At 43.8% G+C, this 18,011-nt stretch overlaps 1 protein-coding gene across 4 annotated transcripts; it reads right to left on the bottom strand.

Annotated features, from left to right (window-relative positions):
- Positions 1–335: 335 nt before the first annotated feature.
- Positions 336–15,299, bottom strand: LOC110534090 (phosphoinositide 3-kinase regulatory subunit 4). Of its 4 annotated transcripts, XM_090189089.1 has the most exons (20): positions 14,848–15,299; positions 13,393–14,136; positions 13,112–13,245; positions 12,365–12,983; positions 12,108–12,242; positions 11,748–11,969; positions 11,145–11,318; positions 10,889–11,034; positions 9,101–9,304; positions 8,760–8,961; positions 8,510–8,530; positions 7,385–7,482; positions 7,018–7,240; positions 6,631–6,796; positions 3,235–3,399; positions 1,918–2,129; positions 1,602–1,733; positions 1,312–1,501; positions 993–1,113; positions 336–808 (listed from the first exon to the last, which is right to left on the bottom strand). In XM_090189089.1, exons 2-20 carry the CDS (start codon positions 14,108–14,110, stop codon positions 638–640), a joined length of 4,053 nt encoding a protein of 1,350 aa, XP_090045215.1. In that variant the 5' UTR covers positions 14,111–14,136; positions 14,848–15,299; the 3' UTR covers positions 336–637. The 4 variants fall into 4 exon arrangements, with proteins under 4 accessions (XP_090045215.1, XP_090045208.1, XP_090045211.1 ...); XM_090189082.1 differs by lacking the exons at positions 336–808; positions 993–1,113; positions 1,312–1,501; ... (7 more) ...; positions 8,760–8,961; positions 9,101–9,304 and adding an exon at positions 14,689–14,741 and having other exon boundaries at positions 10,832–11,034; positions 14,848–15,161; XM_090189085.1 differs by lacking the exons at positions 336–808; positions 993–1,113; positions 1,312–1,501; ... (7 more) ...; positions 8,760–8,961; positions 9,101–9,304 and adding an exon at positions 14,689–14,785 and having other exon boundaries at positions 10,832–11,034; positions 14,911–15,049.
- Positions 15,300–18,011: the final 2,712 nt, after the last annotated feature.

The raw sequence follows: 18,011 nt of genomic DNA, 5'->3' as shown, positions 1-18,011 counted from the left end.
TTACAGACTGTATAATACTGTAGATATTTCCTTATTTTTGCAGCCTATTGGGTCCCCTACGGGCCTGGGTCCAGGGGCTTCAGCCCCGGTAAGCCCCTGCATTAATCCTGCCCTGAATGGATATGCTGTTGTGTTTTGATATACAAATTAAACTTGCGACAGTCATTGATAACAGCTATGGTTTGAGAATGTGGACACTGTTAATGCAAAGGGTTGGTTTCAGTCCTGGTCATGGCCTGGTTTGTTAACGTTACAACTTTGAGACTATGAGAGATAACTATAGTGCTCAATAAACACTAAAAACTATAGAGTTCATAATAGCAGTTCATAAAGGGTTCATTCATCATACCAAACTTTATTGACACTTCTTGAGCAGTTTAACATAAACAGATATCAGGCATTGCATAATTGTGACTTCAGTGAATGTCATTACAAACAAAGGGTTAACATCTACTCGTATTTTGCGACAGGATTTCCAGAAGCTTCTCTTATATTAATTAGCTTTAAAATATACTATGTACAAAAGTCTACAACATAGATCAAAACTCTGGGGTGAAGATGTTGAGGACTAGTGTGTGTGGTTGGTTGGGTGTGTGAGTGTGTGTCAGCGAGAATGCGAGGGCCTGAAAGGGGCAGTTTATTTCCAGACTTTGACGATGCCGTCTCTGGACGAAGTGACGATGAAGCCCTGTGTGGTCTGGAAAGTGGCGATGTCAGTGATGATGTCATGGTGGCCCACGGGGAGGGACTCTGGGCCCCTGCGGGGTGCGTCTTCTGTGGCTCCACTCTTCTGTTTGCTGTGGATCTCCTGACAGGACAGGGAATGTAGGTCAATCTCTACCTGTCTTGTGGTTTCTTATTCATACATGTTTATAACACTGCACATAAATTGCTCTCCCGGGGACAGAAATTATGTATTGAACACCTCATTGTAGGACCAGGTGCTTAGAGGAATACACTGAATACACTGCCACCGTCCTATCAGGGCATACCTGTACAACCTCGGTGCCCTCGATGATCTTGCGGCTGTAGAGGACTGAGGGACAGTGCAGCGGTTCATTGGCTCCACCTGCCACGATGTAGGACCTCTCTGGGTAAGCCAAGTCCCAGAACCTGGTAATAACACAGAACACAGTATAGAAATAAGACTTGACTGACAAAAAAAACAAGCTAACGCCATCCAACACACTTCTTGGCTAAGCCAAATTGTCACACACAAACTTAAATGTCATCCGGCAAACATACATGGTCAGAACTGGGTTAAATATATCAGAAGGATGGTTAGTCCAGTCGAGAGTATTGCAAACATACCTGATTCTCATGTCGGAGCCGGCTGTGAGGAGGAGGGGGTTCCCGTCTGCAGGGCTGCAGTAGATCCCATGGACACTGTGGGGGGACGGCTGCATCTCTGAGAGAGGGGGAGCAGAGCTGGCCCACAGCGTGAACTTCCTGTCCCCAGTCTCCATGTCCCACATGGATACCTCATTGTTGCCCTGGACCGCTACAAAACAGCAACAAAACACACAAATAATAGTTTGATTTGCCCCTCAAAGAAAGGTTTTGTTAATAAAGATTAAAAATATGATGACATCGAGTCTCACCAGCAATGACGGAGGATTGGTAAAGCGGGTGCATGAGCAGCCGTCTGATTCGTGCTCGGGTAGGGTGGGAGTGGTTTGAGATGGGGAGCTGGAACCGCATGTCCCAGCATGCCATAGTGCCGTTGCTTGTACCTGTGTGTGGACGAATCAGAATAGGATTCAGTGGACTCCTGTTAAGTGCATGTCAGATAAGTCACAACTCTGTTTAAGTTTTCAATGCAGTTTTCAGATGAAATTCATTCAACATTTTCATACACACAACATGCACCACACATGACCCACATCCACCCACGTGCTCACACCAACACCCACGCACCCAGGCAGAGCCAGCACTGGTGCATGTCCACGGTGAAGGAGGTGATGAGGCCCAGGCGGAGGTCGTGGCGGAGGGTCCAGGCGTTGGAGTTGGAGCGCAGGTCCCAGCCCACCAGGGAGCCGTTCACCGTGGCGTAGGCCAGCACAGACTGGGCTCCAGAATTAAAATGGTGGACGTCCACCACGCAGCCGTCATCCTTCTGGTCCAGGAACCTGAGAGGACAGTCGATATAACAGTAAAATGTGGAGTAACTCAATATTACATTGTGGCATCAAAATGATACTGCAGTATCTACTGCATGATAATGATAACTACATGATACTGCAGTATCTACTGCATGATAATGATAACTACACGATACTGCAGTATTTACTGCATGATAATGATAACTACATGATACTGCAGTATCTACTGCATGATAATGATAACTACACGATACTGCAGTATTTACTGCATGATAATGATAACTACATGATACTGCAGTATCTACTGCATGATAATGATAACTACATGATACTGCAGCATTTACTGCATGATAATGATAACTACATGATACTGCAGTATTTACTGCATGATAATGATAACTACACGATACTGCAGTATTTACTGCATGATAATGATAACTACATGATAATGCAGAATTTACTGCATGATAATGATAACTACATGATACTGCAAGCCCATTGGTGGTGGATGAGGTGAGTTTCCCCCTACTATGTAAAGTTGATTTATTTTTCATTATTTTATTTCACCTTTATTTAACCAGGTAGGCTAGTTGAGAACAAGTTCTCATTTACAACTGCGACCTGGCCAAGATAAAGCATAGCAGTGCGACACAAACAACAACACAGAGTTACACATGGAATTAACAAGCGTACAGTCAATAACACAATAAAAAAAAGAGTCTATATACAGTGTGTGTAAATGGCGTGAGGAGGTAGGCAATAAATAGGCCATAGTAGCGAATAATTACAATTTAGCAGATTAACACTGGAGTGATAAATGAGCAGATGATGATGTGCAAGTAGAGATACTGGTGTGTAAAAGAGCAGAAAAGTAAATAAAAACAATATGGGGATGAGGTAGGGAGATTGGGTGGGCTATTTACAGATGGACTATGTACAGCTGCAGCGATCGGTTAGCTGCTCAGATGGCTGATGTTTAAAGTTAGTGAGGGAAATATAAGTCTCCAGCTTCAAAGTGCTTTGTGTACCTCGGTAGAAAAGCGTTATATAAATCCAATAAATAATAATTATATCAACTACAGTAAATAAAACCAACTTTATGCTTGATCAACCCCTGATGGATAGTACATACCTGGTCTGAAAGGGGTTAACTTTGGGTGATTTGGGGGGCTTGTTGGCCTCGATGGCCAGGAGCTGGATGGAACCGTTGTCTGAGGCAGCAGCCAGGTAGTGTGACCCCTGACAGAAGGTCAACGTCTTCACGTGGCCCCCGATGCGGGAGTACGTCAGCACTGACCTGTAAGACAGCATCAAAACATTCACACAGGTTGGATTGAGGCCTGTTGTTCATTCATTTTTCCATCAACGTTTTGGTCATTTATAGCAGACGCTCTTGTCCAGAGTGACGCCCTTATCCAGAGTGACGCCCTTATCCAGAGTGACGCCCTTATCCAGAGTGACGCCCTTATCCAGAGTGACGCCCTTATCCAGAGTGACGCCCTTATCCAAGTGCATTCCAAGGAAATCTAAGATGGTCAACACAGGTATAGCACATCAGTGAAAAGGTGAGCTGATGTCTGTTCCTCCTCCGATGAACCTCTACTGACTCCCCATCCCGCATGCGGGAGCGTAATCATCGCCTGAAACTAATTAGCATAACGCAACGGACATAAATATCCCTAGAAAATATTGCTATTCATGAAAATCACAAATGAAATATATTGAGAAACAGCTTAGCCTTTTGTTAATCACCCTGTCATCTCAGATTTTCAAAATATGCTTTACAGCCAAAGCTAGAGTTTATCGATAGCCTAGCATAGCATTTTGTCCAGCTAGCAGCAGGTAACTTGGTCACGGAAATCAGAAAAGCAATCAAATTAAATTGTTTACCTTTGATGAGCTTCGGATGTTTTCACTCACGAGACTCCCAGGTAGAGAGCCAAAGTTAATTTTTTCCCAAAATATTATTTTTGTAGGTGAAATAGCTCCGTTTGTTCTTCACGTTTGGCTGAGAAATCGCCCGGAAATTGCAGTCACGAAAACGGCGAAAAATATTCCAAATTATCTCCATAATATCGACAGAAACATGGCAAACATTGTTTATAATCAATCCTCAAGGTGTTTTTCTAATATCTATTCGATAATATATCCGTCAGGACAATTCGTTTTTCAGTAGGACAGATTGGAGTAATGGCTACCTCTGTATTTTACACGAGAGTCACCCTGGGAGTCATCAGGTGACCAGTTACGCAATGTAGCCGCCTACGGCTATTCTTCAACATAAATGCGTAAAACTACGTCACAATGCTGTAGACACCTTGGGGAATACGTAGAAAGCGTAATCTGGTTGATAGCACATTCACAGCTCAATAGGGACTCATTGGAACACAGCGCTTTCAAAATATGGGGCACTTCCGGATTGGATTTTTCTCAGGCTTTCGCCTGCAACATCAGTTCTGTTATACTCACAGACAATATCTTTACAGTTTTGGAAACGTTAGAGTATTTTTTATCCAAAGCTGTCAATTATATGCATATTCTAGCATCTTGTCCTGACAAAATATCCCATTTAAAACGGGAAAGTTTTTTTTCCAAAAATGAAAATACTGCCCTTAGAGTCGCAACAGGTTTTAATACACTTCCATATACAGTGCCTTCAGAAAGTACTCACACCCCTTGACTTTTTTCACATTTTGTTGTGATACAGCCTGAATGAATTCTGAATGAAAAGCTGAAATGTCTTGAGTGATGAGTATTTCTGTCTGTAATAAATCCCTTTTGTGGGGAAAAACTAATTCCGATTGGCAGGACCTGTCTCCCCAATGGGTGGGCCTGGCTCCCAAGTAGGTGGACCTATGCCCTCCCAGGCCCACTCATGGCTCCACCCCTTCCCAGTCATGTGAAATGCCATTCTGTACCATCACTCATTCATATATTTTTATGTACATATTCCTCATCCCTTTACACTTGTGTATATAATATAGTTGTTGTGAAATTGTTAGGTTAGATTACTCGTTGGTTATTACTGCATTGTCGGAACTAGAAGCACAAGCATTTTGCTACACTCACATTAACATCTGCTAACCATGTGTATGTGACAAATAAAATGTGATTTGAAATTGGCAGGAAATAGTAATGAATGCTCATGAAATATACTATCATGTGCACATATCAGCACATGAATCTCTTAAGTGATCATATTTGATGTAAAATTATCTGAGAGGAACTAAAAATATCTGAAAAATGTGTTTATGTGGAGGCTAACCTTAACACCAAAGGTTTTTTGCAGTTTGAAATTGTCCACTAGTGGGAACTTAAACATAACTGTCAACAAAATATCTAATTGGTTTAGAATAAAAAAAGTTAAGAACATAACAACCAGATTAATTAGTTGAAACATTACATCATTAAATCTTCCTACCCACTAGAATTGTGATACAGTGAATTTTAAGTGAAATAATCTGACTGTAAACAATTGTTTGAAAAATGACTTGCGTCATGCACAAAGTAGATGTCCTAAACCACTTTGCAAAACTATAGTTTGGTTTCAGTGTAGCCTAGTGTTTTGAGCGTTGGACTAGTAACCGAAAGGTTGCAAGATCAAATCCCCGAGCTGACAAGGTACAAATCTGTCGTTCTGCCCCTGAACAAGGCAGTTAACCCACTGTTCCTAGGCCGTCATTGAAAATAAGAATTTGCTCTTAACTGACTTGCCTGGTAAAATAAAAAATAAATAAACACACACACACAAACCAATCTGGACCTACCATTTACACACACACCAATCTGGACCTACCATCTACACACACACACCAATCTGGACCTACCATCTACACACACACCAATCTGGACCTACCATCTACACACACCAATCTGGACCTACCATCTACACACAAACCAATCTGGACCTACCATCTACACACACACCAATCTGGAACTGCCATCACTCTACACATGCAGAGAAAGTCTCAATATCCTTTGTAAGAACACTTCTAAAATACGACCCCTTCCACCCCAATGATGGTCTAACCCACCCCAATGATGGTCTAACCCACCCCAATGATGGTCTAACCCACCCCAATGATGGTCTAAGTCTAACCCACCCCAATGATGGTCTAACCCACCCCAAATGATGGTCTAAGCCCAACCCAGAGCCACTCCTTAAAGCTGAGATCTGCATAAGGTGAAGCAGCACCACTGGTGGCCGCAGGCTCGTTTGTTATTGTTTTTAAATGTGGCAGCGGAGCATCCTGCATCGTGGTGAACAAAAATCACAGTACATAATCTGCTGTTCTGTCGCACGTTCAATGATGTGAAAAATATGTTTGAAGTAACGTCTTTGTTGTTGTAGTACTGCGAGCGGACGTGTCAGTTTCACCGCTACAGATTCCAGTTTTAGCTAAACTGGAGCTGGTTGGTTATTGGTTATTACTTGGTTAACTGGTTGGTTGCTACTAGGTTAACTGGTTGGTTATTGGTTACTACTTGGTTAACTGGTTGGTTATTGGTTACTATTTGGTTGGCGTACCTGGTGGTAGTGGTTTTGCCCTCCATCTTCTGGCTGTCCCAGACCTTGACGGTGCCGTCGTTGGAGGCCGTGGCGAAGATGGAGTGCTCGTCTGACACACGGATACGGTTGACAGCAGACTTGTGCTCATGGAGGTGGGCCACTAGAAGACCCTTAGGGTGCCACCCTGCAGAGCAAAACAACAACACAATGTGGGTGTGGAGGGGCCCTGACTAAACCTACTGCTTGTTGACATTTCTGCTGTGCTTTGTCCAAATTGGCAAGAAACACACCTCTAGTGGTATATTCAATAATATAATGACCAAAAAAGAATACCTTGTGGAGTCAATAGTTTGACTTTATTTTATTTTTACAGGGACATGGCACTACTTTATGGCACTACTTTACCTGGCGGAGGCGGACGACTCTCCCATTCAGCGCTCTCCATCATCTGCTTGGCCATGCGCTCTGCGCTGCACTGCTCCCTCTTCTGCTGCACCAGATGTTGAAGCTCCGCCTTGCACGTGTTGAGACGACGCTGATAGGTTGAGACTGCGCCTGCAGACTGCCCCACAGGGACACCAAGGGAGGCAGTGGTCTTCCTGGTCTGAGTCCCCGCCCCTTCAGGAACCTGGTGGAGTACACAGAGATAGAAGGTAGACTACCAGACTGGACCAGGCTATAAAATAAATCAATTAGTATATCAATCAATAGATCATTCAACCCTTGTCCCCGCTTATTCTTAGCAGACATCATAGGTTAACCCGTTATGTACCGTGGGGAGCTGTGGTGCCGTAGCCGCTGACTCCTGAGAGCCAAACATGCTCTTCCACTCTTCATTCATGTTGGAGTCCTGTTTGGTGTGTTTCCGAGCTGAAGACAGAAAGAGAAATACAGAAAAAGCTAAGAAACACTAGTTAAGAAGCATTCAGCACTGGAGGTCAAAAGCTTGGGGACTGTTGGATTACATAGTCATTAAGTTGAAGGGGGCTCCCTATTTTCAGCTATTCCAATAAGCCATGGAGAAGGCACTACGGTTTCAAACATCTAATGAAAATACTAACGGGAGACGGCAGGCATTAAAAGGAGTTGAAGGCCAATGCAGATACAACAGGTTTTAAGACCACCAGACTACGTGAAGCAGTTGGGAGATGGGAGATATGCTAATCACAGGACATGTTATAGTGAGTAGTTAAATTAGTCACCAGCAGCAGTCCAACACTCCAAAAGGACAGTTCCATGCGATTGAAACATACCAGCTGCAACACACAGTTACTTTTAGCCCAGGGTAAATTGTGTCAGACAAGCTACTAACAGTGCCTATGAAAAAAACACTCCAAAACGCCAAACAGGTTAGATGTTAATATACTGTACCTGTTATCCTATGGCGTAGATACACAACACAATCTTTCAGTATGTCCCTGAATAAATACTTTCTATTGAATACCATGGAGTCTAGACCCATATGGGATTTAACCCGGTATAGTGTTACTTAAACAGACTAAGGGCCTTAGATCCACTGTTTACACTACTGCCAGAGAGCACACACGCCTTTTTAACAAAACGTGATTTGCCCTAGGGGGAGTCTGCCTGGTATGTTAACAAAACTCAAGACCAGTCTGACATTTTATTTGACTACAGGGAAAGAAGATGTTTGTGTGCTGCCGCAGGAATAGCCAAATAAAGATTTGAACTGAACACTAACATGTACTGCTCTGTCGTGTGTAGACAGCCACAGAGGTAATGAGAAAATGCAAAAACTCTGCTTGTCCTGATGCAGTTTAACCCATCTAGTGAATTAAATGTAATGAGGCGATGTGGGTAATCTGGGGGAAATGATGTCTGTATGGGATTATTTGTTATGCACATCATTACAGGCTAAACCACACCAGCAATATACCAGATGCTGTGGCGATGAAGTCTGCAAACAGAAATGACAGGTCATTGATATCAAACATGGGGAAAATATAACAACTATAAATCAACCGATCCAATCTTTTCAGTGTCTACACACAAGTGTTTTTTTTTCTTCAATAATTGGGCAAAAGATCAGAATTGGGGTGTCTGTGTAAATGCAGCCTTTGGGTTTGTGTACCCCTCTGCTATTACAGGGGTGTACTTTCACCACCAGGTGTCAGTGGCGTCCCTACCTCTCTTGTCCTCGGCCTCCTGTTTAGGTTTGACCAGGTCCACCTGGCGTCCCATAATGCCCAGCGTGGCCAGGTCAATGACCCCGCTCTGGACTGCCTCCCCCAGGTGGCTCTGGTCTCCCATGTTGGCCTTAGCCTTGTTGGACTTGAGCATGAAGTCCTTCAGTGCTAGCAGCTTGTCCTCTTCAGCTTCCGTCATCCCCTAGAATAAACAATTATCACCATCGTTGTGATCATCATCATCATCATCATCATAACAATAATGGTCAAACGTTGTGCATTATATGGAAACATTACATTTCCCATCCATGTAACGTTGAGACATCACCCCGCCCTCTGACCTGAGAGAGCAGTTTCTTAAGCAGCTGGGCAATGGCGGGGTCCTCCGGAATGGGGCATTCTGGGAGTGAGCCACTGCGCTTCTTCTGCCGCAGCAGCAGGTGGCGGAAGAGGCTGGCGATGTCTTTGGAGCGCAGGGAGTAGTCGAAGATGGAGCGGCTCACTGGCTCCTTCAGCACACTCAGAAGTACTATCTCTTTATCAATCTGAGAGGAAACACAGCCTCATTTAACATAGCACAGTATCACACCATAACATAACATAGTACAGTACACCATAACATAGCATAGTACAGTACACCATAACATAGTACAGTACACCATAACACAGCATAGTACAGTACACCTTATCATAGCACAGTACACCATAACATAGCATAGTACAGTACACCATAACATAGCACAGTACACCATAACATAGTACAGTACACCATAACATAGCATAGTACAGTACACCATAACATAACATAGTACAGTACACCATAGCATAGTATAGTACACCATAACATAACATAGTACAGTACACCATAACATAGCATAGTACACCATAACATAACATAGCACAGTACACCATAACATAGTACAGTACACCATAACATAGCATAGTACAGTACACCATAACATAACATAGTACAGTACACCATAACATAGCATAGTACAGTACACCATAACATAGCATAGTACAGTACACCATAACATAGCATAGTACAGTTCACCATAACACAGCATAGTACAGTACACCATAACATAGTACAGTACACCATAACATAGCATAGTACAGTACACCATAACACAGCATAGTACAGTACACCATAACATAGTACAGTACACCATAACACAGCATAGTACAGTACACCATAACACAGCATAGTACAGTACACCTTATCATAGCACAGTACACCATAACATAGCATAGTACAGTACACCATAACATAGTACAGTACACCATAACATAGCACAGTACAGTTCACCATAACATAGTACAGTATACCATAACACAGCATAGTACAGTACACCTTATCATAGCACAGTACACCATAACATAGCATAATACACCATAACATAGTACAGTACACCATAACACAGCATAGTACAGTTCACCATAACATAGCACAGTACACCATAACATAGTACAGTATACCATAACACAGCATAGTACAGTACACCTTATCATAGCACAGTACACCATAACATAGCATAATACACCATAACATAGCACAGTACAGCACACCATAACATAGTACAGTATACCATAACACAGCATAGTACAGTACACCATAACATAGCACAGTACAACATAGCATAGTATACACTAACATAGTATAGCACACAATTACATAGCATAGTACACCATATCATAGCACAGGACATCACACAATAATATAGCACAGTACATCACAGAATAATATAGCACAGTACACAATAACATAGCACAGCACACCATAGCATAGCACAGTACACCATAACATAGCACAGTATAACATAGCATAGTATACCATAGCACAGCACACCATAGCATAGCACAGCAGACCATAACCTAGCATAGCACAGCATAACAAAGCACACCATAACAAAGCACAGCAGACCATAACCTAGCATAGCACAGCATAACATAGCGAAGCACAGCACACCATAACACCTCATAACATAGCGAAGTACAGCACGCCATAACATAGCACAGTACAGCACACCATAACATAGCACCACATAACATAATTTAATAAGAGTCTGGGAGATTATTTCAATGTGTTACACGTGAAGATGGTAAGTGAGCGTGTGTGGAAGTCTTACCTGTATGATGGGCTGGGTGATGAAGGGGTTGAGGTGAGGCATCAGTTTGCAGTAGACGTCTGCTATGTTGAGATGCTGGGCCACCACGGTGATGAAGCCCACCGCCCCGTAGCGGATCCACAGGTTGGGGTGGCACAGGAATGGGGCTTTCAAAATAAGGGGAAAAGTTCATTACAAAAAGTGCCTTTTATACATAGTATAGTAACAACATTATCCTTCTCCTGCCGTCTCTAAACTCCTCTCTACCCCATCTCACCGATGTCACTGACAAACTCGTAGATGTGTGGTTTCTGCAGCAGGCCCAGCTGGCACATGCAGGTGAGAGAGTTGAGGGCCTTGTAGATGACAAACTCCTCCGCATCACTCAGACCCTGCTGCAGGAGGGGCTTCAGGATGGATGAGCTCTGCCAGCCCACGTACGCCGCCACACCTGGAGGAAATGGAGAGAGAGAGAGATGGAAAGAGAGAGAGATGGAAAGAGATGGAACGAGAGGGAGAGAGGGAAAGAGATGGAACAAGAGGGAGAGAGGGAAAGAGATGGAACGAGAGGGAGAGAGCGAGAGAGATGGAAAGAGCAGGAGAGAGATGGAAAGAGAGGGAGAGAGATGGAAAGAGAGGGAGAGAGATGGAAAGAGGGAGAGTAAAAGAGAAAATTAAAAGACAGAGACCAAGAGGAAGTGGGGAGGAGGGGGAGGCAGGGCGAGAGTGGAAAGCGAAAGACGGGTCATTGAAGAGAAAATACATTTTAGGATCTCTATATCTCGGAGACTTCCTGCATGTACACATCCAGCTTTGACCATTAGCATATTTGAGTGACTAAGTGTGGGCACCGTGTCTGTGACACAGTCCTGCCCCTTACCCACGATGCTGTCGAAGAAGGCTCCCCGGAGGTGCCAGTCATTCTTGTCGTTCAGGAAAGTGATCATGTGGGACAGGAGCACGTCGTTGGCCTTCTGCCGGCCGAAGAAGACGCAGAGCCGCGTGATGCCATTCTCCATCAGAGACTGCTTGACGATGTTCTCCGAGTCGCTCAGTAACGTAACCACCTTCTGCTGCACCATCTCATGAAGCGCCTGCAGCTCTGTCAGGAGGAACAGGAAGTCAGAACAGAATATAATTTTCCCAAGGGAGCGTTCGGTGGGGCATTCAGTATCCATGTTTCGGTGATAAACCTCTACCTCCGATCTGATATTTGAGAGAGAGGAGGCCTTGAAATTACCAGAGTCGTAGTTCTCGTTGGGGTGGAGGGTCTCCTCTGTGTCCTCCCCATTCAAGTCATGCTCCATATTCAGGTTATTCTCCTGAACGAGCTCTAAAAAACGCAAAGCTGTCTCAGCCAGGTGGGCTATGTTCTCTGAGAAAAGGAGAGAGGCGAATGGATAGGCATTACAAACAACATAAATACTGTCAACCTTTGGACAATTAAGTGTGTAATCATATTTAGAGCGACCCGTGGTCATTGTCAGCCCAACTGACCTGCGTATGCCAGCCTGACGATGGTGGCGTCGTCCTGCGCCAGGTGGGCAATGCCTGGCAGGATGTACTCTGGGTAGATGTTGACATCGTTACGGGGAACCTCCTTCACCAGCGCCAGCACCTTGGCTAGGGTGCGTACGGCCTGGGCCCTAACCCGTGGCGCCAGGTCGCTGCAGAAGTGCAGCAGGTATGGCGTGATGCGGTCCAGCAGCGTCTCCACCCTGAGGCGGCCCGCCAGGTGCAGCACCAGCTCCAGAGCCGCCAGCTTGGAGTCGCACGAACGCAGCGTCTGGAGGCAGGAGGTGATGACAGACACCAGCACCACCAGACCCTGCTCCTCCTTGGTCGACACCACACTAGACTCCTGGTCCCCCTTCTCAGGCTTCTCCGTCGACCCACCTGACCCTCCCCCGCGGAGGTTATGGAGGATGTTATCCAGGTCCTTGCGGATTACCAGCACACGCTCGTCTGCCGACTGGAAGGTCTCCTTGGCAAACTGGGCCATGTAGGGCTGCAGAAAAGTATAGAAGATGTCTGGGAAGGCGTTACCTCTCTGCTGCTTCAGGTACTCCTCCGCAGTCAGACGCTTCTCCGGCTCCCGCTGCACCATCTGGGCCACCTAGGAGGCGAAAAGAGGGTTTTGGTGGTTACCAGGAGACAGCGGTACACTTAACAATTGGTGCTCTGGATGAATTTAGTATTTCACAAGAACATCTTCACGTGAAGATAAAACATATAGACTATTACTAGTTCTCTGATGTAATGGTCTTCTATTTTCATGAGAACATGCTCTGTCTGGAAGTGTCCTTTGCGATACGCCAGAAGTTGGGAGAGATCAAACAGTGGTACTCCCTCTGTGAAGAGTTCTGCGATCACACAACCTAAAAAACACATGAAATAACAGCCAGGGAATTTGAATGTACATTAGATGTTTAAACACTCTCAATGTCGATCAGAGTCCATGGCATCCACTTATCTCTCTCTCTATTGCCCCTAAACAGAAAATATGTTTCAGCTATGAAAGTTACCTGCTGAGAAGATATCCATTGCCTGTTTGAGCTCTCCCCTGCTCCTCTGGCTGTTGCTGGTGAGGTCCACCAGAGGGGTGTTCTGGTCGCTCTCTGTGGTGAACATACTCCCATCCACAAACCTCTCGGGGGCGATGTAACATGTCCTCCGTCGAGACGTGTCAAAGAAGTAATTAAAGTCAGCTGGGTTGTCCTCAGGCAGATAGGTGGGCTTGAAGCTGGCAAAGTCTGTGAGCAGCACCCAGTTCCAGCTGGTCACCATCACGTTTTCTGTCTTAATGTCACCGTGGCGCACGCCCGATTTGTGCGCCTGGTCTACGGCGGTGAGGATCTGGAAGGCTAGCCAGCGCTTCTCCACATTGTTGAGGAAGGGTCGCGTGCTGATGCGATCATACAAGTTGTCCCGGACATACTGGCGGAAGAGGATGGCTGCTTTCTCAGTGAGGGAGGCCTTCTGGAAGGGCAGGCAGTTCTGGCACGAGTGCAGTCTGATCTTTAGCTCCTCCAGCTCCTGCTTGTAGCTGGTGAGAGGTAGAGATGGGTCCTGGATGGCAAACACCTTCACCACCACCAGGCCTTCCCTGTGCTTGGCGCGGGCCACCTTAAAGAAGCGGGTGCTGCCCAGGCTCTTGTCGTACTCGTGATCATGGATGTCAGAGAAGTAGCTGTCGACAGATAGAATCTGGGCAGGAGCGATCCCTGCCAGCTGATTCCCCATGGTTCTGCTTCACTCTGACCAGGGTCCTGGGTTGACATAGACATGAACAATCAAACACAGGGCTGTTCTTATGCAAGACGCAAAGCAGAGTGCCTGGATACAGCCCTTAGCTGTGGTATGTTGGTCATATTCCACAAACACCCAAAGTGTCTTATTGATATTATAAAATACTTACAAACATAATTAGAACAGTAAAAATACATGTTTTGTAATATCCGTGGTATATGGTCTCTCATACACACGGGTGAATGCTGTTTTAGCCAATCAGCATCCAGTATCCAAACTACCCGGCTCAAAATAAACAATACACCTAGCCGGAAACCCTTCCCATACAATAAAAAAAGGATTCGCTACACAGTTACAGAGAGCAACCACAAAGGTGGGCTATCAAATCCAATTTTATTTGTCACATACCCGCAATAGCATTGCTAAACATGTGTATGTATAACAACAACAACAGTATGCATGAATGTAAATAGCACAGCTAGGTAAATAATAACTGTGGTTACAGTACTGGCTACAAATTGATATCTAGTTAGCTGCTTTCAAACTCGTTAAACTCGTTAAGTGCTACTTACTCTGCCATGAAAATGGGATCAAATGCATTGGCTCATCATGTAAGGACGGTACACTGTGATGATGACAGTGCAATAACATGCGCATGAATATGTCAGTCTACTAAACAAAGAAGAAAAATGCATAAAAACCGAATAGTACATACAGTTTGATATACTTACAATACAAATGGAACACAGAATGCACGTGACGTTGATGAAATTACAGTGCAGGGTATTGTTTACCAGATGGTTGAGATGCGGTGTAGTGCTGTTTGGCTTCGTATCTGGTTAGCATCTAGCTAACTTCATCGGTTCTAATATGTCATCCCCATGCATTTTGCTAAGACGACTCAATTTGAAAAAATATATAAATTGAGCGTCGAGATTTAGCTTATTCCGTGGGTTCAGCTGACAGTTGAAGGAAAGTAGCATTTCCTGTAAAATCCAATAAGATAAAAAAATATATATATAATATCCCTCCGCAGGGTGCATAGACACCGTAAACAAGCGTCACTTCCGGTTCTAGATTTCACTTTCAAAACACAAACTAGATGCGAAAGCAATATGTTAGAAGCCTAACGTTACATGTTTTTTGTTTGATGCTTTCGTCTGAGAAGTTGCCTAATGTCAATGAACGAGAAAACGGGACGAGGAGAGGAACTGTTTAGATGATTCAAATACAGCCCTTTATCCCCGCCCCTTCTACGCGACTAGCGTGCTGATCTCACCGGTGACCGTCCGTCAGAGAGAAGCGACAGTGGATTTTACGGAAGATGCTGAAGAAACAGGAGCGGCTGGTAAGTTTCCGGATTTCTGAATGTTATATTCATATCTTCATATATTTAAAACATAGTGTATACCCAATAGTGAGTTGTATTTAGATATAAAGCAATGTGTTGACAATGGTTTTGTTCTAAAAGGACAGTGGGGAGAGCTGGCGCAAAGGAAAGACAATGTAACGTTAGCTAGCTACAGTACAGTATAATGTTACTGTCGAGAGCTCCATGATCACGAGAGGTGAGCGTGGTGTTGTGTCGCTAAAAATACTGTTTACTTGCCATGTATAAATTGCTGTCATACAGGATAACGTTAGTTGTTTGTTGTCACAGCGAACTTTGAGCTGGTTCAGGGATACATGTGTAGCTTCATGTCAAAGAACAACAAAACCAACAATAGCTATCTAGGTACAAGAGCTTGTAGTTTGACATATCCCAACAACCATATCCTCATAGCTATCTATGACGGTTATATAAAGTAAAGTTAGCGTTATATTGCCCTGGCCGGCCCACTTTATTGCTGTCGTTTTCCACTAGCACGGAACGGCGATGTTACTAACCCCCTGGTGATACTACCTTAAATACACGAATAGTTTTGTTCTTCTTACAATGTTAAACAAATCTATTAAAAGCAACTAATCAACATGTTGAATTTTGCTGATCAATAAAACGTGTCAATGCAATAGTAGGTAGAGCAATGACCTAGATAGCACAACACACACTAACCACGAGGGTGTAGCTTTGGCTAAGCCTTGTTGCATTCAGTGTTCACGGTGTCCTTGTTATCGAGCATTGTGTTTTTGTTTCTGACAGGTTCAGAAAGTTGACTGAATTTAATTCAGGGGATGTTGACTGAATTTAATTCAGGAGGTGTTTGCCAATTGACTGAATTTAATTCAGAATCCAGCAAGGCAATGCAACCAGCCATGTAAACAAACACGAACAATTAGCCTACAGACACACATACATACATAGTCATTTGAATGGGGCTGCATGGGTGTATCAAGTCATTCACAGTCAGACAGTCTACATCAGAGAGAGAGTGTGTGTGTGTGAGAGAGAGAGAGAGAGCAACCTGAAGTTTATCATTATCGACAAACATGCTATTCTTTCTCAGAGAGAGAGAGCCTCTGGGGTCAAAGAGGACCACCCATTACTCAACAGAAAAATGTTCAACTAGCTTGGCGTGCACAGTAAGCCAACTGCAGACTAGGCTAAGTGCTGTAGCTTCAAAATTGCCTTGACAATGTATATAAATACTTTTGTGATGCATTTAGACTGTGTACTTAGCTAAACCGTGTTTATAATTAGGCCTGCACATTTGCAACACTTCCAATGACCAGTTTGGCAATAGCTAGATGTACGTGTTGGTGTGTGCACCATTTACATTGATTAATAACGTCATATAAACTGTGTTAATAACTGGGCCTATAAACGATGGACAAGAGTTCATATTGACCTTTTTGAACTTTGATTAGCCTATCCCACAACGTTTTTAACCACAGCCCTCCTATTGGCTGCAGAGACAACATGTTTCTGTGTTAAATCTAATTTCCTACACATCCTACAGAAGCCATTTTGCCATGGCTTATGTCATGTTCCTATGCTGTCTGAGTGACTTAAACATTATAACAAAATCAATGGGTCCCATGCCATGCCATTTTTTATTTTTTACATTTTAGGTTCTCCCTGAATGTCTAGTTTAACAATTTTTGTGTTGTAAGTTCTCAAAGACAATGTTATTTTAAAATATATTGTTCAATTATATTTTTGACATGATTTATATCTGGTTTTAGTCGTTTTGAAGTTTAAACTGAAAACATTTTACCATCTGCTAAATGCATGCAGGGGAAACACTGCGAACACACACACATATGCACTACTTTGTGTGGGAAACTTTGTTTTCTTTAGTGGAGGAGGATAATAATATTATGTCCCCGAATTGACCTTCCCTAGTATGCATGCTACTGTTACTGAAGTTGATTCAGTTGAGTAGACTAAGCTACCTGGTGTTTCTGAGAGGGTCATGTACCAGGTTAGTCAGGGTGTTTGTTCTCTGATGCAAAGAGAGACAGTATTATGAAATCTGCTCAGTGCATGTTGCCTTGGTGATGAGTTTACGCAAAATAATTAAATAGTTATGAAACAGGCATTAACAGCCATATCCTACAGTGGGTGTCTAAGATAATCACTTGTCCTGAAAAATTAGACCTGGTGCCCTCATCTCACAGACATCATAAAAAGCGGTTTAGTTTATTTCCACTGCAAAATATTGTGAGTAATGCCAGAGCATTTCAGCGCTGTTTTGCAAACTGAAAATTCCGCCAGTGTCTAACTGGCAAGAACCTGACTCATGAGTAAAAGCTCTCCGTTCACAGGTCAGATGCACACCACTTTGTTTAACGGCAGAAACATTTTTTACTTGTTTAGGATGAGAATGGTATCCTTAAAATGAGCTAGGCTGTGTCAATGCCCACTGTAACTCAAGTTGTTCAGTTGAGTATGCTAGGCTACCACCTGTGTTTATTCTTCGATGCAGTGTTATGAAATCTGCTCTCTGCAAGTTGC

This window comes from Oncorhynchus mykiss, chromosome 2 (genome assembly GCF_057628025.1).
Source record: "Oncorhynchus mykiss isolate SJ-2025 chromosome 2, ASM5762802v1, whole genome shotgun sequence".
NCBI classification, from domain to species: domain Eukaryota; kingdom Metazoa; phylum Chordata; class Actinopteri; order Salmoniformes; family Salmonidae; genus Oncorhynchus; species Oncorhynchus mykiss.
This window is presented reverse-complemented; position numbering and strand designations above follow the sequence as displayed.

Bases quoted from the DNA above. Each gene is read 5' to 3' on its own strand.
- LOC110534090 (XM_090189089.1), bottom strand. From the start codon at position 14,110: ATGGGGAATCAGCTGGCAGGGATCGCTCCTGCCCAGATTCTATCTGTC. The intron at 9,305-10,888 runs GTAAGACTTCCA...GTTTCCTCTCAG, and splicing joins TCACCCAGCCCATCATACAG to ATTGATAAAGAGATAGTACT. The intron at 1,114-1,311 runs GTATGTTTGCAA...TGTTATTACCAG, and splicing joins GGCTCCGACATGAGAATCAG to GTTCTGGGACTTGGCTTACC.